Below are 23,025 nucleotides of genomic sequence, written 5' to 3'. Positions count from 1 at the left end.
CTGAAGCCTCGTTCCCTCCCTCTTCGTCCCTCTGCCTCGTTGTATCCACCCTCAATGTCCCGATGCCCTGTTTGCGTCTCGTTTGCCGCTTCCGCAGAGACGCCGCACCGCATGATGCACCATTTCCTTCCGTCAGTCTCTGCGTCAAACGACAGCGACAGCCCAGCCTTGGCAAAGAGTGGGCGGGGTGGACCTGGGTCAAAAGGTCGACGACGACGATGAGTTTGGCCGCATGCTGCCTGCCGCCGCTGCCGCCGCCTCCGCCGCCGCGGCAGTGGTTCAACTTCCCCACAACTGTGGTGCCTGCAACAGGACTAAGGCCTGGTCGCGCGCTAGTTGCCACTTCGAGCACCGGCCGCCGATCTGGCCGACGGAGCTGGCTGGTGCATGCATGCATGAGGGACTGAATGCAGTCGACGTCGGCCTTGGTTGTTGCTCGCATGACGAGCGAGCAACAAGGCGCTCAGTCACGCAACGCGGTGGCATCGAGCTGAGGTGGAAGGGCACACGACTCCCTCCCGCCTGTCTGTCCCTTTGGCCACCGGCCGGAGGGCCACGACGCGCGTGCTCCTCATTGCTCAGTCGCTGAAACGTTCTTGCAACAATCGTCAGGCGCGACTCCCGACTCCCTCCCCGGCTCGCCCGACTCTCCGACTGACAACCATGGCAACCCGACAGACTGCGTCCAGACCTTTGCCTTGTCCTTGCGCTGCTCGCTTGGCTCGGCGCGCGGATGATCTACATGTCCAACTGACCAACGCTCACTTTGGCCGCCAAGGCAACAGTTTCCGCTCATCTGGGTCCAAAACGGTCCATTACCGGGCTGGCTAAGAAAGCATAAAGTAGCACATCTAACAGTCGTCAACGGGTCGGTCCCCACTCAATCATCCACATGCGCACCTCCCTCCCCCCAACTCCCCCCTCCTCGGCCCACGCAAGGTCATGCATGGCCTCTCTACTCGTCGCACTCGCTTCAACTCTCGCTCAGCTCGCACTCTACTGGGACAGGAATGAGACGCGGCCAGGCCACACGCATCGTCGCGGCAATCACACGACACGCGTCGAGTGTGGCGCCAGCATGACACCCGTCTCTGCTTGCCGGCGGCGAGGCGCTTACTCGCTGTCTGCTGCATTGTCAGCGGGCGCACAAGACAAGGGGCAACGGATGCCAGTCGTGTGACACTCGTGGTCACAAGTTACCCACCAGAGATGAGAGCGAGGATCATGCTAATCAAAGTGTCAGCTACCATTCTCACTCGACCACAGCCATCACCACACGCACCGGTAGAGGTAGTAGAAGAACGAGATGAGGTAGAAGCCGAGCTTGATAAACGACTCCTTCTTGTGACCAGACAGAGTGCGGAAGATCTCAGTGGCGTCATACATGTGGTTCTTGCCCAAGATCCTGTGGGTGATCCGTCAGCGCCCGTGATGCGCCTCACGTCACCACCACGCACTTGTTGACGTTGTAGGCGACGAGCGGTGCGTTGAGGAGGAACGCGAGCCACTGGCTCGACAACAGGAAGAGGAGCGTGAGGAAGGCGTGCGCAATCATTTCTGGGAGAACGAACTGGGCAGGGTCAGTGGATTTCCTTGCATGTCATGCCGGTGACACCTACTTGGTTGAGCTTGTTGCACAGGTCGATGGGGTTGATGTAGTCTGCGTCGTCGTCAGCCAGGTCTGTGCGACCGAACATGTCCGTCTCGCCCGTGTCGAGGTGGGACCGCCGCACGCGTACGCACCGCACTCAAGGTCCGAGAACATGATGATCTGAGCGTGTTAGCTGCGGCGTAGGAGTGACTGTAGCTACTCACGAAGAAGACCATGGTGAAGAGGAGCACCGCGGCCATGATGACCGCGAAGAGGAACAACCATCCTGGGTGTGTGAGCGGGGCGCTGCATGACGCGAAAGCTCAAACCTACCTTCGCCGCCCATTTTGATTAGATGTAGAGGTGGTAAAGAGTATAGATGAGAGTGATGGAGTGGAAGGTGACGATGGGTGAGAGTTGTCGATGTCGAGATTACCGTGGACGCAGGCGCAGTCGTCGTTGGCCGACAGAGACTTGTCGCTTGTGCGGCGTGGTGAGCGGCGGGCAGGATGGGCGGCACGCGGCGATGACGCTCGACCCTCTGACTGCCACACGCCGGGCAATTCCATTAAAACCCCGCTCTCACCCAGGCGCGTCGTCGTCCTAAGTTAGTCGCGACCGCATGCATCAACAATAACATCGACCTTCCTTGCACTTGCACCTCTGCTTGCCCATCACACCATGTCCCGCTCAAAGCCATACACGCGCACAAAGGGCGACCCAGACAGCCAGTGGAGCCACGACCTCTACGACTCGACGCGCACCACGCTCGCCGACAGGTTATCCGGCACCGGCGCGTCCAAGACGCGCGGCGCGAAGCCCTCGTCGTCTTCCCTGCTCGACCGGCTCGGCGGTTCGTCGGCCGGGCGCGAGCTGCTCCCCTCCTCGCCTTTGATCGGGGCCGCATCGTCGTCCAAGCTGCACGGGTTCACAAGCGAGGCGCCGGCGCCGTCCAAGAACGCGGGGCGCGAGCTCCTTCCAGGCAAGGCGGCGCGTGTCGGCCGCTCGTCGCGCCCCCGCGGCGCCGTTGACGCGGGGCAGCGCAACCTCGTCGCGAGCGGCCTTGGGTCCGCGCTCCCCTCGAACCGCGCCGTACCCGCGCCCCAGGCCTCAGTGTCCATCTTTGGCGCGGCGCGCGGCCCGACCTGGATCCGCGTCGAGCGCCTCGCAAAGGGCACGACGGCCGAGGACGTGCTGTCCGCTTTCGCGCCGGCACCGATTACCAACACGCGCGTGCTGAGCCGGCAGCAGGACAGGACGGCCACGATAGAGCTCGAGCTCGCCGACCGCGCGGCTGCCGACGCGCTCGTCGCCCAGTACGATGGCGTGTTTGCAGACGGCGACCGCCTGCGGTTGACCATCAAGCAGCCCGCGCAGCAGCAGCAGCAGCAGCAGCGTAACGGCGGCGGGCGTGCACCTGCTGCCCCGGTGTCTGGGTGAGTGCTGCGAGACGATTAACGTACAGCGCTGACGCCAGCAGCAAGCTGAACTCGGACCAGGTTGGGCGCGACCAGCGGTCGTCGGCTACGTTGGCCGGCGCGCCCGCTGCGGCTGGCGGCGCGTCGCTGGCCTCGAGATTGAGCCGGCGGTAGGGGGTTTGTGGGAGGTGGGAAAAGGGAAGGGGGCAGAGGCGCAGGAGATGAGGCCCGCGGGCTCGGCACTATCATGTACTACCCATCACGCAGCGCGCTTGTGCCAGGACAAGCCGTATGCCATCTAATGTAATGTACAGTACTACAGAGTTACACTGCGCAGGGTGCTCCGCCTATGCTGGTCTGCGTTGCTACGCAGCGCGGCGGAGTCGCCGCATGCGTCCTGTCTCCCACACGCTGGCCGGGGCACCTCGGCGCTCACGCAAGCAGCTTGGCCACACCGCCCGCCTTCTTCACCATGCGCTTGAGCTCTCCCGGCGTCTTCTGCCACACGTTGAGCTTGCGGTCGCGCGCCATGGCGTCGTAGTCGTCGCCGTGCTTCTGCACCGAGTTGACGAGCCACTGGCGCTCGGCGGAGGACGTGTGGCGGACGACCGGCGCGCCCAACGCGGCGAGGCTCTCGAGTTCTGCAGCGTCAGCACTTCTCCTCCCCCCCTCGACACGCGACTCACTCCGCACGACCTCGGTCTTGGCCACGACCGGGGCCAGCACCTCCTCCTGCGCGGGGTTTAATGGCTTGGCGCCCTCGACGACCACCTCGGGCTCCTCCTCCTCCACCTCGTCGTCGAGCACAATGTCGACAATGTTGCCGTCTGCGTCGCGGATGATGCGGCCAAACGACCCGGCCACGGGCTTGGCCTCGGCCATGGCCGCGTCGCCGTCCGCGTCGGTAGGCGGCGCGACGGGCAGCTTGACGCGCTGCGTGCGCGCGCTCTTCGGGCCCTTGTCCACTGGGATCGAGGGGAGGAGGCCGAGCGCGGCGTAGCTGGGGTGTTAGGGCTGGGCCAACGGGACTACGCCTGCAGCGTTCGCATGCAACGCTCGACGGGGCAGCGGCCTGCAGCTCTTCACGCGCTGCACTCGACGCGGTGGAACCCCTGTGCCCGCGCGCGCGCGCTCGCATACTCACTTCTGGAAGACCGTCTTCTTCTTGTCCCACGCCTCCTGGAGCGCCTCGGGCCCCTTGAGTGGCGGCGCCTTGCGCAGCTTCTGGTGGATGCGGCGCTTCTGGTTGAGCGACGGCTTTGTGCTCTTGTGAGACTTTGCCTTTGAGCGCTGGCGCGGGTTGGCCATGGTGCTGGTGCTGGTGGGGGTGGGGTGGTAGATGTGGACGAGCAGCAATCAGTGACGCTGGGCAAAATAATCTTGAAGGGATGGAGGTCAGGCACGGTGGTGGTGGGTGGATTGGACGACCGTGGGAAAGTAGCTTTGTTGAGGCACGCATGCGGTGGTGGCGGATGACTTTGGGTCGTTGACGACTCGAGAGTGGATAAGTACTGCGTAGAATATCTGTCGACTGCACCCCCTCCTCTTCATCGCCTGTTATTTCCACACCCACTCCCCAGCGCTACCATGCCCTCCCCAGGCTCACCCACCACCCGCCCAGAAACGCCACCAAGGCGCTCCGACCCCGTGCCGGAGCCCTTCGACGCCCTGCCACTCAGCCCGGCAGCACACCCTCCCGTCAAGGCCGATCCAGTCCGGCTCGTAATGTACGGGCGCATGAGCGGCAGTACCGGCGGGCCTCGCTTGACTTCACCTCAACTTCCGTCCGGCCGCAGCATCGCCCTCGTCAAAGAGGCCGCCAACCTCGCACTGACGATGATTGCTTGCCCCGCCGGCCTGGCCGCCGCTGCTGGCGTCTACGTTGACTCGAACGACGGGGCCCAGCTTGCACTGGTAAAGGGATGCATTCGGCGCATCCTCTCCGAGTTTGACTTTTTGGTCTTCATCGACGCCAATCGCTTCCACTACGACCGCCCGGATGCGGAAGCCGGACACGGCCGTCCGCCACGAACCCGGTACTCTGTGACCCAGGCCAAGGCTGTCTACATTCACCAATGGGTAAGTGCTTGCCGAGACTGGCAGTCGAACCAGGGTCCAACTCAGCGATTCTGACACCCACAGTACGTCGATCGCCTCGCCCAGGCAGCCAAGGACCGTACGGCCAACCCAACCGACTACCACCGCCACTTGATCCTGCTGGCCATCCACATTGGACATGAGATCGTCCACCTCTTGCGCTGCCAGGTAAGTATTGTTGCGTACATTGGCGCCTGTATATCAACAGTATTGACATTGCAGATCCACTACCGTCTGGCCGGCACAGTATCCATCCCGTACGACACCCCGACCAACCACCGCGACCACGAGTTCGCGGACGGGGGTGCTTGGGAGCGCGTGCTCTTTGGCGGCCGCGTCCGCGGCATGTGGGCCACGAACACCCCGCCGATGTCTACCGTGCCGTTGCCAGACGAAATGGTGGCGACGTTGAGCATGCTGAATGCCAGCGGGTTCGTGGTGGTCGATGTGGCAGACGAAACGGTCGCCACTGAGAGGCAGGTGAGCCAACGCAGCGAGCAGCCTGCTGAACGGTCCAAGACTACTGCGTTCGATCATCTCGTCGTGAAGTCCGACCACACCCTCGAGGTGTTGGATGATTGGTGCCGCGACATCGTGCAGAGTAGGTTGCGCGTTTACGCAAATGAGGGCTGTACTCACCTGCTGCAGGGTTCGAGCAGGGGGATTTCAACAACATGGCCTTCCCACCGACAACAAGCCCCGGTACTCTTCCCCCAGGACAGTTGGCGCGCCTTGCCCCTTGGGATCGCCGACCCGACATTATTCGCTCCGCTGAGGACCAGTTCTTGTTCTGGACGCCTACCATCAACTAGCCAGCAGCTGGTGGCCTTCCCCTCCCCCTTCACTCATGTACCCATACATCATGCACTGTTATACTGCGTCTAGTCCTTCTCGCCGACACGCGTGAGCCACTCGTCGCGCTCGGCCTCGTTCATCTGGCGGAAGCGGCCGGGGTTGGGTCCCGTCTCCTCGGGCGACGTCGACGCGATGCCGATCTCAATCTCGCCAGCCTTGAAGTCGGTCGCGCAGACGTTTGACAGGCACTCGATGGCGAGCTGGGAGAGTTAGCTGAGGCCGGGTTCCCTTCAGACTCTATACCCACCTCGATGACACCGGCACGGTCGAGGTTCAGGCTGCCGTTCTCAACCGACTTCCACTTCTTCTCCAACTGCATTGTCAGCTGCCAGAGCCCGATGCACCCTACTCACAAAGTTGGTCGCCTCGGTCTGCTTCTGTCCCGACGCAACAGCCTTGTAGCCAACAAAGTATCCCGCGGGGTCGACCATGAACGTCTGGGGGCCGCGCTCCTCGTCGATGCCCACGAGGATCATGGCGATACCAAGGGGGCGCATGCCCGCGCGCTGCGTGTACACCTGGTTGATGTTGGCCATGCGCTTTGCGACTGTAGGTGTGAGTGGTGAGCTGGGCGCGCCGGTGAGAAAGGAGCTCTACTCACGCGCATCAGGCGTAATCTCGTAGCCAAACTTGTAGCGGAACTCGGCCGCCTCTGATCGTGTCCTCTGGACCTGTGCGCGGGCGTCGGCTGAGACGTAAGCATGGGTTGGACCCGTCTTGGATTCAAACCCACCAATGCGGCCAGTGACGACAGCGCCGATGGTCGGAGTGATCTGGAAGATGTGGGTGATGGTCTCGGGGTCGAGCAGCTTGTCCTGGTGGAGTCAGACCTGCCCTCCTTTCCTCCGGCTGTAGCGCAACACGCACCTCGACTTTACGCTGCGTGATGAGCACCGCCGTGTCCTTGCCGCGGATCGCGACGGCGGTGATGCCTGCCGAGCTGATGGCCTTGAAGGCGTACTCTGATGTGTGTCAGCTTCCTGGCTCTTGTGCAAGACAAAGCTACTCACCGACTTGGTACAGCTAAAGCCCTGGTTAGCATCTGGTTCAGCAGCACGAGGTCAGACTTACACGACCCTCGGGCGAGAAGACGGTGAGGTAGCTGGAGTGTCAGTTGGTACCCGGCGATGATGACGGCGCAACTCACCGGTCGTAGGATGAACGGGACATGGTGGGCGGGGAGGAAGGGGGCCGCGGGGTGAGGTGAGGCGCTGTCTCTACTTCTGGTGTGGGATGATGTTTCCCAAAGTCGAGAGAGAGGAGGGGGACGGGAGTGAGAGTGTCGAGAGCGAGGTGAAGTGGTGTAGCCTGTCCGATGACATGCTCGTCGAAGAGACGTCAGTGTCTGACCTCGACGACACGCGTTGAGCCCCCGCATGGGAACCACGTGGCCATTATTCTTTTCAATTTTCGCCGGCATTAATCCAAGAAAGTTACATCACGGAGGTCTGCTTTGCGGGGTGCATGCTTGCTTCTGCTGTTGCCATCGACGCTCTTGTGACCGTTAGCAACAACCCACACCACAACACAATGGCCAAGTCGCTCCGCTCCAAGACCAAGCTCGCCGCCCGCAGGCGCAAGGCCCACGAGTCGCACTACGCCGTCGCCAACGCCGCGCGCACCGCCCGCATCTCGGCCAAGCTCCTCAACAAGGAGGGCGGCGAGCAGGACGCCGAGGGCGACGACAAGATGGCCGAGGAGGCCGAGGGCGAGGACACCGAGATGGGCGAGGGTGAGTGTTTGGTATCGGTGTGCGGCACTGGGATACCAGAGTTCGACGCAGCGGCGCTGATACCCCACCAGAGGCCAAGAAGATCTCGACCTCGGCCCCCCGCGAGTCGCGCCGCGAGCAGTGGCGCGAGAGCAAGGGCATGACCCCCCGTCCCAAGCTCAAGGGCCAGAACAAGCTCGGCCGCCCCATCTCCCGACACAAGGCCGGCAAGACCAAGCGCCGCCGCTAAGCTGCTCGCTTGACCGACCGCATCACCGACGAGCACGAGCCGGCGACAGCCACCGCCGCGCTACCTAGACGACTGTTGTACGAGGACGAGGAGATACCCCCAGGGATCATGGATAACTTATGCATACAGCCATGGCATTTGGTCTAGATCGTGGCAAGTGTGAAGATGCGGTGTGTGGGGAAGTGGTGGTCTAGTCGGCTCGCTTGAGGTCGTCGAGCAGTTCCTTGAGGTTGTCCCACTCGGGCTCGTTCTCAAACCTGCAGAGTCAGCTTGAAGTTTTCCTGTCACAAAGCTAGACTCACGCATCCTTGGTGCGGCCCATAAACGTGCGGACGATACCACGAGCCTGGAAGCGCCAGTCTCCGCCCTTCTTGCCCTCGACCTTGGGCACGCGGGGGCCGAGAGCAGTGAGAGTGGCGACAAGGTCCTCGACCTCATGCACGGCATCCCTCCAGCGAGCAGGAACGCGCTCAACTTGCTCGTCGTTGGCGACGCTGACGCGATATGCACGGATGTAGTCCTCGACGGCACCCGCCCAGTCCTCCTTCCATCGGAGAAGGCGCGCGTGCGCGTTCCATACTCGCGCGCTGTCGCTGACGCGGGGCAGGATCGTGTTGTTGAACAACCGCTCGACAATGGGCAGCAGACCCCAGCCCTCGTTTGATGTCCTTGGCGGCTTGCCGTCGGCAGGGCCGTTGCCGTTGTTCCAGTCATCACGGGTGACGCTGTCGACGAGCTTGTCGAGGACCTCGGTGTCGACAGCCAGAATAGGATCCCTGGATCCCACCTCCTCGATCACACGGGTCATGGCACGAGCAGCCTCGGCCAGCTCTCCGACGTCAATGGCGACCACCATGTAGTTCTGCCACATCCGCCAGTTGTTGAAGCTCGTTCGGAGGCCAGACTTGAGGGCACGGAAGGCGAGGGTCTTGTTCTCGAACGTGACAGGGGGTGGCGTCTCTCCCTTGGGCACTCCCTCCTCGTTGAGACGAAGGTAAACGGCCGCAAGGTTGTTCCATCCCTCGCTGTCCTCGTCGCGGACGCTGACCTCGCGCTTGAAGGCGTCGCGGGCCTCGCTCCAGCGCTCCAGGCGCATGAGGGCGACGCCGAGAGTGAACCAGACTTGAGGGTAGAGCGGGTTGATCCCGAGAGCATGGCGGAACGCGGGAACAGCCTCCTCGTACTCATGGGTCGACGTGTATAGCGTGCCGAGGGAACGCATCGCACGCGAGCTGCTGTGGCCGGAAATCTCCCATGCGTGCTTGTAGTGCTGAATTGCACGCTCACGAACTCCAGCCGGATCCCGAGGGGCATCCTCCGAGTTGAGAGTGAGGTCACCGAGCAAGCACCACAGCTTGGCCTCGCGAGCCTTGCCCATCTTCTGGCGGCGAGCGTCACTGAGGCTCGACTTGCCCAATGAAACCACAATGTCCGATTCGATCTTGCGGCCCTCGAGCAGGTCCTTGACAATACGCTCGGCCTCGGCCTCGCGCTCCATGCGCTGGAGACACGCGACAGCGTCCTCCCACAGCTCGAGGCGGGTGAAGATGTCGAGCGCGGAACGCACAACACCGAGGCTGAGGTAGCGGTTGCCGAGCTCCCGCTCCATTTCCCACTTGGAGGGAAGGGGAAGCTGATGGAAGTACTTCAGTCGCTCAGCGGGCTCCGAGTCGGCGGTAGGCATCTGCTCGATGAGCGCAGCGAGCTGGAGGGTGCTGCGCTCGACGGTACGCGATCGTGTAGCCTCAAGACGCGAACGCAGGAGAAGCGCAGTGGTGTGCACACTCCAGTTGCGAGGGTGCGAGACGACACGCGAGATGAACGGCATCATCTGCTCGGCCGTGAGGCCGTGAGCCGGCGAGTTGTTCTTCTGCGCCAGGCAGAGGGAGAGGAGGAGAGCCTGGTCGAGGGGGTGCAATGCAGGCTGGTTACCTGGGTCGAGGTGGCCGAGACGCGCGGAAGAATCGGGCGTCGAGGTGACCTTTGTGAACTCGGTCTCCTCGAGCAGTGTGTCGTCGTTGAGAGCCAGCGCCTGGGGGATGTTGACCGGCGCCTGATCCTTGGCGTCGTCGCCATCACGCTGCCTCGACTCGGCGAGCAGCACGAGCAGCGAGTGGTCCTCGACCTGGAACTTTGTCCTCTTTCCCATCGCACCAGAGAGCTCGAACTCCAGGCCCGACACCCGAGCAGCGGCCAGGAAGGCCTGGTTCGCGGCCTTGTCGTTACCGAGACGGTTGTGCAAGAGTCCGATCTCCAGGTTGAGGGCGGCGGCCGTGTCGGCGTCCGGGGCCTTCTCGATGAGCGCGATAACCGCGCTCAGCACCTCGTCGGCAAGAGCAACCGGCTCGTCGAGAAGCGCAAGGTGAACCAGGTGGGAGCGGAGGAGCCACCAAGGGATTGTGGCGAGCGGGGCGGCCTGGGCGGCGAGGAAGGCGAGGATGCGCACGCTGAGGAGGAAGAGCGCGGGGTGCGTGGCGAGGTGGTACGCCGGCTCTCCAAGAAGTGTGAGGAGGGGAAGCGCGGCCGCGTTGGCAGTCGTGTTGGCTGCGTCCTTGTCCTCCACGGCCTTGCCAGTCACAGCGGCGATGACCTCCGCTGGGCCGAAGGCGAGGTCTGGGCCGGTCCAGTTGGCCTGGACGAACGCGTGCTGGAGCGCGACAGCGGCAGAGAGGAGGACGAGCTGGTCGTCGGTGCTGAGCTCAGATTTTGTCACGGGAGCCGACTCGGCGAGCTTGTCGAACAGCCCGGGCACGGCGGCCAGAGCGCGCTTGGCCTCATCGCTGAAGAGGACGCTCTGGAAGTCGGCCTTGGCGACGGCGGTCTCGAGGGCGGCGCCGGCGGCACCAGCTGGCGCCGCCGCTGCGTTTGCGAGTGCCCATTCGGTCTGGGACATTTTCTTGAGAGGTGTGCGATGATAGAGCTGTTGTTGCTCCTGCGCGTCGAGCGTCTTCCATGACGAAACGGCTGACTGACCAACTTTTCTACCACGTGACAAATCCGCTTCGGCCCAGCAGCGGCGGCGACCTTGTTGACAGCCTCCACCTTTGCGATTCCTGCCAACGTCATTCCTCGTCGTCACTCTCACTCGCAATGCTGCCCCCGCCTCGCCCCGCGCCGTCGGCGTCGGCACACCCCGACGACGCGATCCGCTCGACAGACGACGACGCAGCAGCGTCCCGGTTGTGAGTAGAGCTCCTCTGGTCCCACCAAATCGTTAAGCTCACGCGACCCAGGTCCGCCGTCTCGCTGGGGTACCTCGACGACCCATTCGTCTCACTCCTGTACCGCCCCCAGCGGATCGGAAGAGACAGCAGCTCGACCCACAAGCCTCCGCTCATCAACATCGGCACGCACCACCGCACGGCTGCCCTCGACGCCGTCGTCGACTCGTTCCTGAGCGCCAGTGCGACGGCCTCGAGGCCGGCACAGATCGTCTCCCTCGGCGCAGGTAGCGATACACGTTTCTGGCGGCTCGCGGCACGGCAGGACTTCCGGCTGGGAAAGTATGTCGAGGTCGACTTCCCCCACCTCACCAGTGTGAAGGCACAGCGTATCGCAAAGAGCAAGGTCTTGGTGTCGGCCTTGGGGGAGGCACCCCCAGCTGCTGCCGGTGCCCCGATGGCGCCTCCAGCAAAGCCTTACAAGGTCGGGCACGGTGGCACGTCTCTGTCATCGGAGCGATACACCCTCCTCCCCGTCGACCTGCGCACGCCCGGCGCGCTGGACCAGGTGGCCGCTGCGCTCGATCCTGACGCACCGACGCTCGTCATCTCTGAATGCGTCTTCTGCTACATGGAGCCTGAGGCAAGCCGGGAAGTTCTCGCATGGTTCGGGAGCAGGTTTGAGAACGTCGCATCGGTCGTGTACGAGATGTGCGGGTTGAAGTGAGTTGCCTTTGGCCGCCCACAGTCACGACTGACACCCGCAGTGACGCCTTCGGAGCCGTCATGAAGCGAAACCTCGCCGCGCGGAACCTCTCGCTCCCAGGTGCGCTCCCCTTCCCCACAGCCCAGTCCCAAGCCGAGCGCTTCCTCGACCCACGGCTCGGCGATGGCGTATTCACCAAGTCTGGAGCGAAGAGCCTGTGGAGCATCCGCTCAGACGTCGTCAGCGACGCTGAGCAGGCGAGGTAGGCTAGGCTGTGCGCATTCGGTCGCTGATAGCGGTCAGGATATCAAAGCTCGAGTTCCTTGACGAGATTGAGGAGCTTCGCCTCGTCCTCAGCCACTACGTTGTTGCGTGGGGGACCAAGGGGTCGCTGCTGGAGGGTGTTGGGTTGTAGGCGCGCATTGTCACATCTGCATTTATCGATTCACCGGCTCAGGTTGCCATCCACATCTTCATGAGAACCAAGGTAATTGCCGGGCGCTGAACTGCACTACTGAACACTTCACAATCCATCTACTTCTAACGTCGTCCTATACTTGTCTATTGCTACCAATCTCAATTTCTATCTCTCTCCAGCTCTATGTGTGGTCGCACATTGACCTGTCTTTTGATGGGCTCCTACTTCTCCAAGGACGTTTTAACCTTCCAGCTCTCGCTGCCCAGCCCTTCTCTGTGGGTCTCGGAGCTCGGCCTCGGAGTGTTGGGGACGAGGGTAGACGACCCAGACAAGACTTCTCCACCATAGCCCAGAGTGGGCATGTGACCCTCCAGAGATGGCGAGTCGAGGGCCGTCTTGCCACTCTTGACAGACGTCGTCTTTCCACTCTCACCATCCGCGATCTCGGTCTTCTCGCTTCTGACCGAGGCGGCCTTGCCGGTCTCAACGTCGGTGCGGCCGTTCTTCTCCGCCAACTCTGTAGCATCGGCCCTAAACTTGACTTCCTTGATGAGGAACGTGAGGACAAGGTAGAGCGCGACAATGCCAAGGAACAAGAAGAAGACGCAGCGCAGCCCAGCGGCATACACCTCCTTGACCTGGTGCAGCACCTTGCCCTCGAGGCCGTCGAACCCGAGAGAGGACTGCAGGAGGCTCTTGCGCTGATCGCGGGAAAGGTTGGATACGCGCCGGAGGCCGCGCTTCACCGTGGCCTGATACAACGTGTTAGCGGCGGCGAGGCCGACGGAGCCTCCCAGTGCGCGGAAGAAGTTACGGCTGGCAGTGACGACGGCGCGGTCCTTCTCCTCGGTCGAGGCGAGAGCCGCGATGAGCGCTGGCGTCAGCAGGATACCTAACCCTCACTCACAAGGCTGAAGGACGAAGCCGATTCCCAGCGCCTGCAGCTGGAGCAGGCACATGGACAGGGCGAGTGGGGTCGACACTCTCCACAGCTGCTGGAGCGCCACGGACACGGTCCACGACGCGGCGCCGAGCACCACGACGCGCTTGTACCTGTTCGTCGAGGAGACGTACCACCCGGCGACGACGGCCCAGCCCGCCTGCGGGAGGGAGTATGACAGGCCGAGCGCGCCGGCCGCCAGCGGCGTACACGCCTTGACGTACTGGAGGTAGATGGGGATGTAGAAGATGCCGGCGTAGTACGCGAGGCCGATACAGAACTGGCCGAGGACTGCGGTCGCGCTGGACACGTTGGCGAAGATGCGCATCGGGAGGACTGGGAGGCGTGCGAGGCGCCACTCGACGACGATGAACGCGGCCGCGCACACCGCCCCGACGCTAAGCAGCGAGATCACGACGGCGCCGTTCCACGCGAAGACGCTCCCCCCGCCCGAGATCGGTACGAGCAGCAGAACAGTGGCCGCGGCACTGAGCAGCACGCCAGCGTAGTCGATCTGCGCGAGCTTGGTCCGCACCGAGCCCGAGACAGGCTTGAGGGGCAGCGTGAGCTGGCACGCGACGCCACACAGCGCGCCGAGGATGGCCGTGACGCTGGGGTCAGCGGGGCCAAGCGCGAGACATACCGGAAGAGCCAGCGCCACTGCCCGGCCGTGGCGAGCCCGCCCCCGATGAACGGCCCAGCGGCGTTGCCGAGCGAGATGGCGACGCTCAAAAAGCTCTGGTACTTGCCCCGCTCTTTGAGCGGCACGACGTCGGACACGATGATCATGGCGAGGTTGGTCGCGCCGCCGCCGCCCACACCGCTGATTGCGCGGAAGACGTACAGCTGCACGGCGGTGCGCGCGAAGCCGCACAGCAGGTTGCCGAGCACGAGCAGGGCGAGCGAGAGGACCAGGCAGTGCTTGCGCCCGAAGATGTCGGACAGGCGGCCGTACATGAGCTGGAAGGTGCAGCTGGGGTGTTAGCGGGGGGCGAGAGTGGCGGGGCGAGAGGGAGGCGCGGTGGGGCAGGGAAGGTTGAAAGACTGAGCTGACAGCTCAGCTCCCAGCCAGCGCGTTTAGCTCAGTGGCAGAGCGTTGGCCTTCGGCGTCGCCGGACAACCAACGGTCGTAGGTTCGACCCCTGCAACGCGCTGTTTTTGGGCAAGGCGGCGGGCGGCAACGACGCCGCCGCCGATCAATGAAGCCCGCCGCCACATGCCGCGCAACTCACTTGGCGACCATGTACGACGTGCCAACCCAAGAGATGGTCTTGGACGCGCGCAGGTCGCTGCCGATGACGGGCGCGGCGGTCGCGACGGCCGACTGGTCCATGAAGGAGATGAACATGGCCGAGCCTGGGGTCAGTGCCGCCTTGCGGGGGACGTACAGATGCCGGCGTAGATGACCAGGAGGCGGCGCAGCGGGAGCCGCGTCGCCTGGTCCTCGAGCTGTATCTCTGCAGGCATTGTGAAGTTGGTCAAGCTGTCGGGGAGTAGTAAGACAGGCGGCTCTATATCTCTTTGGCGCGGCTTCGCTGTCGGAGTCTCCTTCTGCCACGCAACCCTCGACCAAGCTGCAGACCAAGCTCCGTCCAGCGTCATCTGCTTCCAGCCCACCCCCCGACGCCCCACTTTTCTTGCCGTGAGAACTGCCTGCTAGCTGTATGCTCTAGCCCCACCCCCCTCGGAGCAAGAGTTTATCTCTAGCGCACGTTAGGACTTGTCTCGGACCGCAACATGGAGGCCGAGATGCTGCACCGCCTGAGCCACCGCCACGCCGAGCGGCCGTGGCACCAGCCCACGTCTCAGCCCCCCGAGCTCGGCCTAACCGTCAGCAGCCACATGGGCACACAACGTCATGGCGCTGCCTGATCGCGCACGAGATTCTGGTGACCTCCCAAACGGCGGCTAGCATCAGCTTAATCTCGGGCCCAATCTCGCGCCCTGGTCGAACGGGCTTGGCAGCCTATTTGTGACTGTGCATCGTCTCCACCCTCCAGTAGGGAGCGGCGTCGCCTCACTTGATCTAGCACCTTGGCAGAAGGGTGCCACATGTGCCACTTTCGGCCGTTAAACCGAGCTCAGGTCCCGGCGGCATGGGCACGCTGCCGCCGGCCGCGAGACCGGTGCCACACGCCAAACCTTGTCCAAGCGCAGCACAGCGACAATGAATTGCAGGGGCGCGCGCGTTCGTCGCGCGTCGCAACATCGGCCCCGAGCTCCAGCATGCGTCCGCGCACTGCTGCGGAGCGACCCGTCGGAGTGGGGTGGCCGGCGCACGTTTGCGGCACCGCGCGGTGCAGTGAGGATAAGATTTGGCGGGTTTCACTTTGTCCGCGCCATGTCTCGCGGTTGTCGCTTGTGCAATGGTGTGGTCGCGCGAGTAGTGCATAGGTCTGGCGTGGATCTCGTGCTCGACGAGGCGGGTGGCGGCCTCCAGCGTCTCGCTGTGTACTCCCCGCTGCCCCTCCTTCATCCATCCACCATCAAACGTGTCGGCAACTCTCAGCATGCCTCAGCACGGCGCTGTAATAAGAACACGCAGCCGCCATCAACGTGCGGGCTATTTCCAGCGCCCATGTGCCCTCCCCAGCCGCCGGAACGTTGCAGTACAACATCGCGGCACGCAGCAGATAGCAGCGCGCTTGGCAGGGAACGAGGCCCGCACTGATAACGAGGTGGTGGCGACCGCCGCACTAAGGCTAGTCGTCGCGTAGCGCGGCGCTACGCTGCGCTTCACACGGCCGGGACACGTGTCGGCCCCGCTGCGGCGCGCGGCGCTTGGCGCCTGTGTGTTGGTATCTGGCTGCGTTGCACGTTAGCGCCTGCCATCATCCAGTGGCTAGCATTCTGTGGCCATTGCGTCAGACTTGGCACCGGCGCCGCTGAGCGGCGCGCTGTTGGTCGACGAGCCCCGAGCGCGCCCGAACCCCCCGCGTGGGTCCGGAGCCAGCGTGTGAATCGGAGCCGATGGCGCGTGATAGCGCCGATGGCTCTGAGCTTGTCGAGCTGGCGGAGGCCAGGCTCCGCTCGTCCGGTCCAGGACGCCCATCGAGCGGCGTGTTCGAGGTCGCGGCGTCGTCGGCGTTCGCACCGGCGGCGGATATGTATCGCCCGATCGCGGGCTCGGCGGCGTAGCTGCGCGGCAACCTCTGTCGGCTGTGGACGGCTTTGCAGGCCAAACTTCATCGGCCGCTCCAAGTCAAGTCGCTCCAACAGAGGACCCACACAGTCGTCCTTGGGCCCAACCTTGAACTCTGCATTGCGTGCGTCGGCGACCAAGCTCAGTTTCGCCGTCGTCAGTTCTCCCGTCACGTCAGTCCCCACCATCACGTCCAGTGCGCCATCAGCCCATGCCATCACCTTCAGCACCTGTGCCACCTCATCCCCCTCAACACCCATACATCATGCCTTGGACCGCTTGATCTTCTCGAGCAGCATGTCCATCCTCGAGCCCATGTTGGGCTGGCCTCGTTTTGCGCCTCCGAGTGCGGCGCGCGGCGCCGAGCTCGCATTGTGGTGCTTGCTGAACGCCTCGCGCTTCATCGTGCGGAGGGACGGGAGCGGCTCGGCCGGCGGTGCGGGCTCCGGCTTGCCCTTGCCCTTGTCGAACTTGCCCTTGCCCTTGAACTCGTGCTTGTCCTCGCGTCCCGGAACGCCCTTGCCCCTCGGCTGCAGCTTGTACGGGTGCGACACCTTGCGCTTGAGCTCTGACCCGGGCGACGAGCGTGATGGGCCCGACTCGGGCGCTGGGCCCGCCCGACTCCGGCGGCGGTCGTCGTCGCCCGGCGCGGGGCCGGCGCGGCTCCGGCGGCGCTCGTCCGTGTCGCCCGGTGCTGGGCCAGCGCACGAGCGTACCCGCTTGTCGTCGGGCGTCTCGTCCTCGTCGCTGCCTGATCCGCCGACCGCGTCCTCGCCCTCGTCGTCATCCTCATCCTCAGAGTCGGAGAAGTCGTCGTCGCTCTGCGGCGCCGCGAACGGGTCCCGGCGCTTCGTCTTGGCTGCACTCTTGCCCTTCGTCTCACTGCTGCGCTTGGATGTTGATGCCGCTGGTGCAGGGGCGTCGGCGTCACGCTTCAGACGCGTAGAGGACATGCCCTCGGCCGCGAGGACCTTGGCGTACTGCTTCTTGACCTTGGCCGCCTCGATCAAGCTCGCTTTGAGCTTCTGGGCTGTGGGCCGTCAGCTGTGCGTCGGGTTTGATGGCTCCTGCAAAGCTGCCCGCTCGTCGTGGAGCGAGTTACAGCTCGCCTGCGGCCCGCGTCCCACTCACCACGACCCAGGTAGGCATCCTTTGGTGCGTGCTTGGGGCCGACCTTGAAGCCGCCCGCTCCGCCGCGGTTGGGGCCAGTCGACGCCTTCTTCTTTCGTGGTTGAACGCCTGCCTCCTTCTGCTTGCGTGTGATGCGGGGCATGGTGGTGGTGGGTGGAACAAGAGTTGTTGTTGATTCAAGTCTCGACGAGATCCGGTTGTCGCAGAAATAATCTCAACTTCTTGCCGTGCCTTAAAATGACGGCTGCGGGAGAATTCTTGCCACCATTCAACACCATGGTCGTGTGGGCAACATCCGCCCTCCCCGCTCTCCAGAAACCATGCATAAAGCTCTACATGATACACCAACGTATGCGGCAGCCGGGTCCTCCCCGGCACAGATATCTCAACTGTACTTAAATGACAATCTTGTTGCGGTTTCCCTTGCGCTCCGAGTCCTTGTGCGACTCGAAGGTGACCTCAGTCTGGAAGCCGCCCGTGACGAGCTTCTGGTCGAGCTCGTAGCTGAGGACAGAGACCTTGAAGTGGCGACCAATGGTCATGATGCGCTTCATCAGGGGGTCCGTCTCGGGGGCAGTGACCTCGGGCGCGTCACGCGTCCAGATGGAGATACGGTAGCTGGTGGGTCAGCTGAGGGATGCGAAGGGCCCGCAAGCTGCGACTCACAATCCTGGCCTGGACGAGACAAGAACACCAGTGACGAGGTCCGAGTTCTCGGGAACCGAGCCGTCCAAGGGGGTCTCGAAGGTCTCACCGATGGCGGCGAGCATCTAGCCACGGGTCAGCGTAGCTCACAAACCACCACCACGCTACTCACGGTGTACAGCCAAGCCTTGTCGATCGTGGCCTTGGACTTGTCGCGGGGCACCTGGATGGCCCACTTTCCACCGTTCTTGTTCTGCGGGTCCTCCCAGGCAGGGATGATACCGTTCTTGAACAGGTAGTAGTTGGCCTTGCCTGGCAATTGGCTGGGCGAGACAATGTTGTGGTAGACACCCCAGAACTCCTCCACAGAGTCAAACTCGATGACCTTGCGGATGTCGTCGAGCCATCCTCCCGAGTGGCCACCGGGGGCCGTGAGCGAGGTCTGCGGTGTCTTTGGGAGCGACTTGGATTGAGGCGAGTCAAAGTACAGGGTCCACTTGGACGAGAGGGGGTGCTGCGGGTGTGAGCTGGTGGCTATCTCACGGACATGCCACAACTCACCTTGATGTTAAAGCGGCGTGCGTCGTGGAAGATGGTCTTGGGGGATCCGTCGTCCTCCTCCTCCTTGATCTCGCCCTCCTCGAGCTCCTCCTCGTCCTTCTTCTCGGTCTCCTCCGTCTTGGGCTCGTCGGAGATGGAGGCGGCAGCAAGGGCCTCGGTGAGCGTCTTCTCGTTGGCAGCAGCGGCGGCTGGGGGAACCGAGGTGGCGGTAGCGGTGGCCATGGTGAATTAGGGGTGGGTGGGGTAGGTCGAGATGGGTAATGTCACGGTCTCAGTCGTCGGTGGTCGACCGTGAGGGATCGTCGGGTTACCGGTCGGGGTGGATCCAGCCGATACTTTTGGAATTGATACACGCAACTGTGTCGCTGTGCGTACTTACTTTGCTGTCTGGGTTGTGGGTTACAGACAGCACAAGAGTGTGTTGGGGGGTTGTGTAGATGGTTGAATGCGTTCACGCCGCCCGACAGAGTGAGCGACGCAAAGAGGAGTTTTCCACCATTGTGAGCCACGTGAGATTACAAATGAGGTGGATAATTTGATGCCGCCTGATAACCACTCACCCAGTCTGGACTTCGACGTCACAATAGAGGAGAGACGACTGTCATCTCGTTGCTTACATCTCTCGACATTGTAACCATATCACCACACTCCACACCGTTTACTCTATAGCGATCGAGGCAGACAGCACGAAGAGCTGCGCTGGACCGGAAAGACGCGGGTAATCGAGGTACCGCGCAGCAACTTTCGCTTCAAGCTCCTTCCCTCCTTCCACCACGGCGCCGACGATGTCAGCCCGACCACCAGCGCCCCGGCGGCCTGTCAACACAATCAGGCGGCCAGGTGCTCCAGCAAGCGGCAGCGGTGTCCGTCGACCAGGGCAGCTTGGAGGCGGCCAGACGTCCCGCCCCAGTGCGAGCTCTGGCGTGGTCACCAGCCGCGGGAACGACGACGGGTACCTCTACGTTGCAGGCGTGCGCGACCCGAGCAAGCGTATGACGGAGTATCGGGTGAGTGCAGTGCAACTGCTACCACGAATCCCACCCCCTGTACCAGCAGTGCACTGCTAACTCACCAGACGGAAGAGGACACCTGCCCAGTCTGCCATACCGACCGGCAGTTCGACAAGAACCTCCGCCTCCTGGTATCGCCATGCTACCACAAGATGTAAGCTGGTCGACGTGTTCGGGCAGCTGACAGTTCAGGTGCGAGTCATGCATTGACCGGCTCTTCACCCTAGGCCCTGCCCCATGCCCACAATGCCAGAAGGTGCTGAGGAAGGCCAACTTTGCGCACCAGACATTCGAGGACCTCAAGGTGGAGAAGGAGATCAGCGTGCGGCGGAGGATGGCCGAGAAGTGAGCTGGTCGTCGTATGAATCCAGCTGACTCTCCAGCTTCAACAAACGCGCCGACGACTTTCCCACAAGAAAGGAATACGACGACTACCTCGAGGATGTGGAGGACATGAGTGAGTTAGCACATTCGGCCGCCACTAACGCCCCCAGCGTTCAACCTCCTCAACGACATTGATGTCGCGGCCACCGAGGCCAGGATCGCGGCGTACGCCCGGGACAATGCGAGCCTAATCGCGACGAACCAGCACAAGGCGGCAATGGAGTCGCTGTCCCAGAACGAGCGGGAGGACATTGAACGCCGCGCACGCGCCGAGCGGATGCGCATGATTGAGGAGGCGGAGCGTGTCGAAGCGGCCGAGGAGGCGCGCGCACGCTCGGCCGCGGTCGAGGCCATCTCGCGCGGTAGCAGCGAAGACGCAAACGCCATCATGTCCAAGTATCACAGTGCCAAGGAGGCGCGCGCCGCCGCCCTCGCTGCCACCGTCCCGCCATCCCTGGCCGCGCTCTACGGCAGCAAGGAGGACGACACGGAGCACTCGCCCACGAGCCCGAGCTACGCTGGCCCGTACGTCCCCATTCCGTACTCGGACCCCGACAAGGCCGACTACACGCACTGGTACGACGCCAAGGACAGCTACGCCGACGGCCGCTCGGGCGTCATCTGGGCCAAGGAGGACCGCGAGGGCAAGGTCCGCGGCGGCGGGTGGGACCTGCAGCTCTTCTGGGAGATGGAAATCCGGAGTGCTGTCGAGTCGCTGTCGATTGAGCCGTTGCGGGACTAGGAAACTCAACTATTGCATTCATACACCACATGTACTTTTATCACGACGACTCGCTGCCTCGAGAAATACGTCAATGCATGAGATATTGTTCTATCAGGGTACGAGCCCACTGTCCATCAAGAGAGGCTGCGATCCGAAGGGTAATCTAGACACGATGCAGCCTGTCGTCTAAGCGGCGCGTAGGCCGGGTTGTGAAAGCGGCGGGTGAGGCAGCTCTATTTAGAAGACAACGGCCATGCCGCTCGCGATACCAGCGGCGGCGACGGCACCCCAGGCGAGGTAGCCAACCGACGTGTCGAGGACGGGGCGGGCCCACGAGCCCTTGCCCGACGACGAGGGAGCGGCGCTGCTGCCCGAGCCCGAGGCGCCGGCCGAGGCGCCAGCGGTCGAGTTGTCTCCGCCCTTGGAGCCGCCAGGAGCGGCGTGGGACTGGGCGGCCGACGAGTTGTTGATCTCGTACGACGCGCTGGAGAAGACGTTGACATAGTTGATTTCAAAGTAGGCGTTCTTGTACGTCTCGGACGCGTCGTTGATGACGTACTGCGTGTAGCACGTGTTGGTGCCGGTGAGCGGGGGGCAGGTCTGCTCGAGGGTCGAGGCGACGCCGGCCCACGAGCCACAGAGCGTCGTGGTGAGCGTGATGGTCTGCGCGCTGAGCGAGTTCTTTAGGTCGCAGGTGGACGAGTCGTACCACGCGACGGGGGTACCGAACGAGCCAGTGTCAATCGACTTGGCGTCGGCGGTGAGCGAGGACGGGACGTTGGCGCGCGAGAAGAACCAGATCTTGATGAACTGGTCGGTCCACTCGGTCACGAAGACTCCACCGCCGGCGGCGGCGAAGCCAGCGCCGTACGAATTCTCGCTGGGGTCGGTGACGACGCAACCGGCGTCGTAGTTGGCGCCGATGGTGCAGTTGTCGAACCCGGGCGTGCCGGTGAACTGCGACTTGGACTGGGTGCAGACCTGGCCCGTGTGGAGGGCGATCTGGTTCTTGGTCTGCTGGTTGATGCCCTCGACAATGTCGATTTCACCGCCTGGCCGTCGGGGTCAGCTGGGCGCTGCGGGGCAGTTGCGCTGAGGTCCACTCACCGTGAGGCCAGTTGGCGCCCTGGGTCCAGAACGCAGGCCACACCGAGCAGCCGTACGGCATGTGGGTCGCGTCAAACACGATGACCGTGCCAGAGTTGTACGCCTTCTTGGAGAAGAGGGTCGGCGCGTAGCGCTTCTCGTTGTACGGCACGAAGGTCGTGTTGTCGACTTGGTGTGTCAGTGCGGCTCGGCTCGATGTGGTCAAGTGGCTTGGCTTCCGGGCGGGCTAGTTGCCCGCTGCGGGCGGCGTGGGCGTGGGCGTGCCGCGCGCCGCGCCGCGCGCAAACTCACCCTTGAGGACGAAACGGCCCGCGTCGTTGAGGTAGAGGAGGGACGTGTTCTGCGGGGTCGCCCAGAAGACGTCGCCGCTGGGGTGGTGTGAGCGGGGCGGCCAACTCGGGGTGGTGTCGGATCGCGCCGGCGAGCGCCGAGGCCGAATCCTCGCCTCGTCTCGCCTTGTCTGCAGCAAGCAGACCTCGGGCTGTGCGCGCCGGCGCACCGTGGTATAAACTCACTTGGTCGTGTTGTCGTACGTCGAGACGGGGAAGTTCCAGCCGTCGCTGCGGGGTCAGCGGTGCACGGGGCGGGGCGGGGCTGGCGGGGTGGGCGCGGCGACGGGGAGGGAGGTGGTAGGGGCGGCGACGGCGGGGGTAGCCAGCTTGCGGTGCCCGGGGACGCGACGAACGCGGCGCGGCGGCGTGGAGCAGGGCATCGCGCGTGCGCAAGGGCACGGGCACGCCGACACCGACGCCGGTGTTTGTTGTCGCCGAGCCCAGCCAGCCGCCGCGCTTCGCGCGCCGGCTCAGGCCACTCACAGGAAGTTCGCGCCCTTCATCGAGTCGAGGATGGGGTACGACGCTGCGCTAGCGAGCGCGGGGAGGACGGCCGCGAGGGCTGCGGCAGCGGCGGTGGTCTTCATGGCGGAGGTGGGGCAAGGAGGGTGGTGTGGTGGGTTGGGCGATGACAAGAAACACGAGGGATGCGGTCGATGGTCGTGCGATGCGCTCGGCCGGATCGATGTGAGAACGAGCGGGGAGAGATGTCAAGTCAAAGTCGAGCGCAGCAGCATCGCATGCAAAAGAGTTGCGCGCTCGCCGCTGCGCCGCTGCGGACCGGGCGGGGCGGCGGGCGAGCGGCCAGCGGCGGGCAGTGGACGAGCCAGCCAGTCGGGGAC

The 23,025-nt window shown here is 63.6% G+C and overlaps 13 protein-coding genes across 13 annotated transcripts; 5 read left to right on the top strand and 8 right to left on the bottom strand.

The window, feature by feature from the left end:
• Nucleotides 1–1,113: 1,113 nt before the first annotated feature.
• On the bottom strand, nucleotides 1,114–1,937 carry Q8F55_005880 (uncharacterized protein; the record flags this gene model as incomplete). The annotated part of the gene is made up of 8 exons (XM_069354358.1): nucleotides 1,114–1,127; nucleotides 1,205–1,227; nucleotides 1,283–1,405; nucleotides 1,458–1,570; nucleotides 1,620–1,660; nucleotides 1,744–1,771; nucleotides 1,816–1,877; nucleotides 1,925–1,937. 8 exons carry the CDS (start codon nucleotides 1,935–1,937, stop codon nucleotides 1,114–1,116), a joined length of 417 nt encoding a protein of 138 aa, XP_069209000.1.
• Nucleotides 1,938–2,272: 335 nt separating this feature from the next.
• Q8F55_005879 (uncharacterized protein) lies at nucleotides 2,273–3,183 on the top strand (the record flags this gene model as incomplete). The annotated part of the gene is made up of 2 exons (XM_069354357.1): nucleotides 2,273–3,027; nucleotides 3,072–3,183. 2 exons carry the CDS (start codon nucleotides 2,273–2,275, stop codon nucleotides 3,181–3,183), a joined length of 867 nt encoding a protein of 288 aa, XP_069208999.1.
• Nucleotides 3,184–3,441: 258 nt separating this feature from the next.
• Nucleotides 3,442–4,317, bottom strand: NOP16 (Nucleolar protein 16; the record flags this gene model as incomplete). Its single annotated transcript, XM_069354356.1, has 3 exons — nucleotides 3,442–3,650; nucleotides 3,696–4,009; nucleotides 4,154–4,317. 3 exons carry the CDS (start codon nucleotides 4,315–4,317, stop codon nucleotides 3,442–3,444), a joined length of 687 nt encoding a protein of 228 aa, XP_069208998.1.
• Nucleotides 4,318–4,596: 279 nt separating this feature from the next.
• Q8F55_005877 (uncharacterized protein) lies at nucleotides 4,597–5,918 on the top strand (the record flags this gene model as incomplete). The annotated part of the gene is made up of 4 exons (XM_069354355.1): nucleotides 4,597–5,088; nucleotides 5,152–5,274; nucleotides 5,329–5,707; nucleotides 5,755–5,918. The coding sequence occupies 4 exons, from the start codon at nucleotides 4,597–4,599 to the stop codon at nucleotides 5,916–5,918; spliced, it is 1,158 nt and encodes a 385-aa protein (XP_069208997.1).
• A 69-nt stretch (nucleotides 5,919–5,987) lies between these two features.
• SCL1 (Proteasome subunit YC7alpha/Y8 (protease yscE subunit 7)) lies at nucleotides 5,988–7,131 on the bottom strand (the record flags this gene model as incomplete). The annotated part of the gene is made up of 9 exons (XM_069354354.1): nucleotides 5,988–6,161; nucleotides 6,209–6,274; nucleotides 6,315–6,508; nucleotides 6,563–6,649; nucleotides 6,695–6,776; nucleotides 6,829–6,923; nucleotides 6,972–6,984; nucleotides 7,033–7,063; nucleotides 7,109–7,131. The coding sequence occupies 9 exons, from the start codon at nucleotides 7,129–7,131 to the stop codon at nucleotides 5,988–5,990; spliced, it is 765 nt and encodes a 254-aa protein (XP_069208996.1).
• Nucleotides 7,132–7,491: 360 nt separating this feature from the next.
• Q8F55_005875 (uncharacterized protein) lies at nucleotides 7,492–7,922 on the top strand (the record flags this gene model as incomplete). The annotated part of the gene is made up of 2 exons (XM_069354353.1): nucleotides 7,492–7,693; nucleotides 7,765–7,922. The coding sequence occupies 2 exons, from the start codon at nucleotides 7,492–7,494 to the stop codon at nucleotides 7,920–7,922; spliced, it is 360 nt and encodes a 119-aa protein (XP_069208995.1).
• Nucleotides 7,923–8,112: 190 nt separating this feature from the next.
• On the bottom strand, nucleotides 8,113–10,815 carry Q8F55_005874 (uncharacterized protein; the record flags this gene model as incomplete). Its single annotated transcript, XM_069354352.1, has 2 exons — nucleotides 8,113–8,179; nucleotides 8,225–10,815. The coding sequence occupies 2 exons, from the start codon at nucleotides 10,813–10,815 to the stop codon at nucleotides 8,113–8,115; spliced, it is 2,658 nt and encodes an 885-aa protein (XP_069208994.1).
• A 197-nt stretch (nucleotides 10,816–11,012) lies between these two features.
• On the top strand, nucleotides 11,013–12,204 carry PPM1 (carboxy methyl transferase for protein phosphatase 2A; the record flags this gene model as incomplete). Its single annotated transcript, XM_069354351.1, has 4 exons — nucleotides 11,013–11,104; nucleotides 11,156–11,806; nucleotides 11,851–12,051; nucleotides 12,093–12,204. The coding sequence occupies 4 exons, from the start codon at nucleotides 11,013–11,015 to the stop codon at nucleotides 12,202–12,204; spliced, it is 1,056 nt and encodes a 351-aa protein (XP_069208993.1).
• Nucleotides 12,205–12,428: 224 nt separating this feature from the next.
• Nucleotides 12,429–14,614, bottom strand: Q8F55_005872 (uncharacterized protein; the record flags this gene model as incomplete). Its single annotated transcript, XM_069354350.1, has 5 exons — nucleotides 12,429–12,997; nucleotides 13,115–13,758; nucleotides 13,791–14,120; nucleotides 14,380–14,503; nucleotides 14,536–14,614. 5 exons carry the CDS (start codon nucleotides 14,612–14,614, stop codon nucleotides 12,429–12,431), a joined length of 1,746 nt encoding a protein of 581 aa, XP_069208992.1.
• Nucleotides 14,615–16,552: 1,938 nt separating this feature from the next.
• Q8F55_005871 (uncharacterized protein) lies at nucleotides 16,553–17,562 on the bottom strand (the record flags this gene model as incomplete). The annotated part of the gene is made up of 2 exons (XM_069354349.1): nucleotides 16,553–17,319; nucleotides 17,421–17,562. The coding sequence occupies 2 exons, from the start codon at nucleotides 17,560–17,562 to the stop codon at nucleotides 16,553–16,555; spliced, it is 909 nt and encodes a 302-aa protein (XP_069208991.1).
• Nucleotides 17,563–17,815: 253 nt separating this feature from the next.
• TIF45 (eukaryotic translation initiation factor 4E) lies at nucleotides 17,816–18,848 on the bottom strand (the record flags this gene model as incomplete). The annotated part of the gene is made up of 4 exons (XM_069354348.1): nucleotides 17,816–18,038; nucleotides 18,087–18,190; nucleotides 18,238–18,579; nucleotides 18,627–18,848. The coding sequence occupies 4 exons, from the start codon at nucleotides 18,846–18,848 to the stop codon at nucleotides 17,816–17,818; spliced, it is 891 nt and encodes a 296-aa protein (XP_069208990.1).
• A 563-nt stretch (nucleotides 18,849–19,411) lies between these two features.
• TFB3 (TFIIH/NER complex subunit) lies at nucleotides 19,412–20,762 on the top strand (the record flags this gene model as incomplete). The annotated part of the gene is made up of 5 exons (XM_069354347.1): nucleotides 19,412–19,633; nucleotides 19,702–19,790; nucleotides 19,829–19,981; nucleotides 20,020–20,093; nucleotides 20,131–20,762. The coding sequence occupies 5 exons, from the start codon at nucleotides 19,412–19,414 to the stop codon at nucleotides 20,760–20,762; spliced, it is 1,170 nt and encodes a 389-aa protein (XP_069208989.1).
• Nucleotides 20,763–20,981: 219 nt separating this feature from the next.
• On the bottom strand, nucleotides 20,982–22,770 carry Q8F55_005868 (uncharacterized protein; the record flags this gene model as incomplete). The annotated part of the gene is made up of 5 exons (XM_069354346.1): nucleotides 20,982–21,796; nucleotides 21,852–22,019; nucleotides 22,143–22,219; nucleotides 22,367–22,411; nucleotides 22,667–22,770. The coding sequence occupies 5 exons, from the start codon at nucleotides 22,768–22,770 to the stop codon at nucleotides 20,982–20,984; spliced, it is 1,209 nt and encodes a 402-aa protein (XP_069208988.1).
• Nucleotides 22,771–23,025: the final 255 nt, after the last annotated feature.

Source organism: Vanrija albida, assembly GCF_041260175.1.
Source record: "Vanrija albida strain AlHP1 chromosome Unknown contig_4, whole genome shotgun sequence".
Classification (NCBI taxonomy): Eukaryota; Fungi; Basidiomycota; class Tremellomycetes; order Trichosporonales; family Trichosporonaceae; genus Vanrija; species Vanrija albida.
The sequence above is the reverse complement of the archived record's forward strand: the minus strand, read 5'-3'. Positions and strand labels throughout refer to the sequence as shown.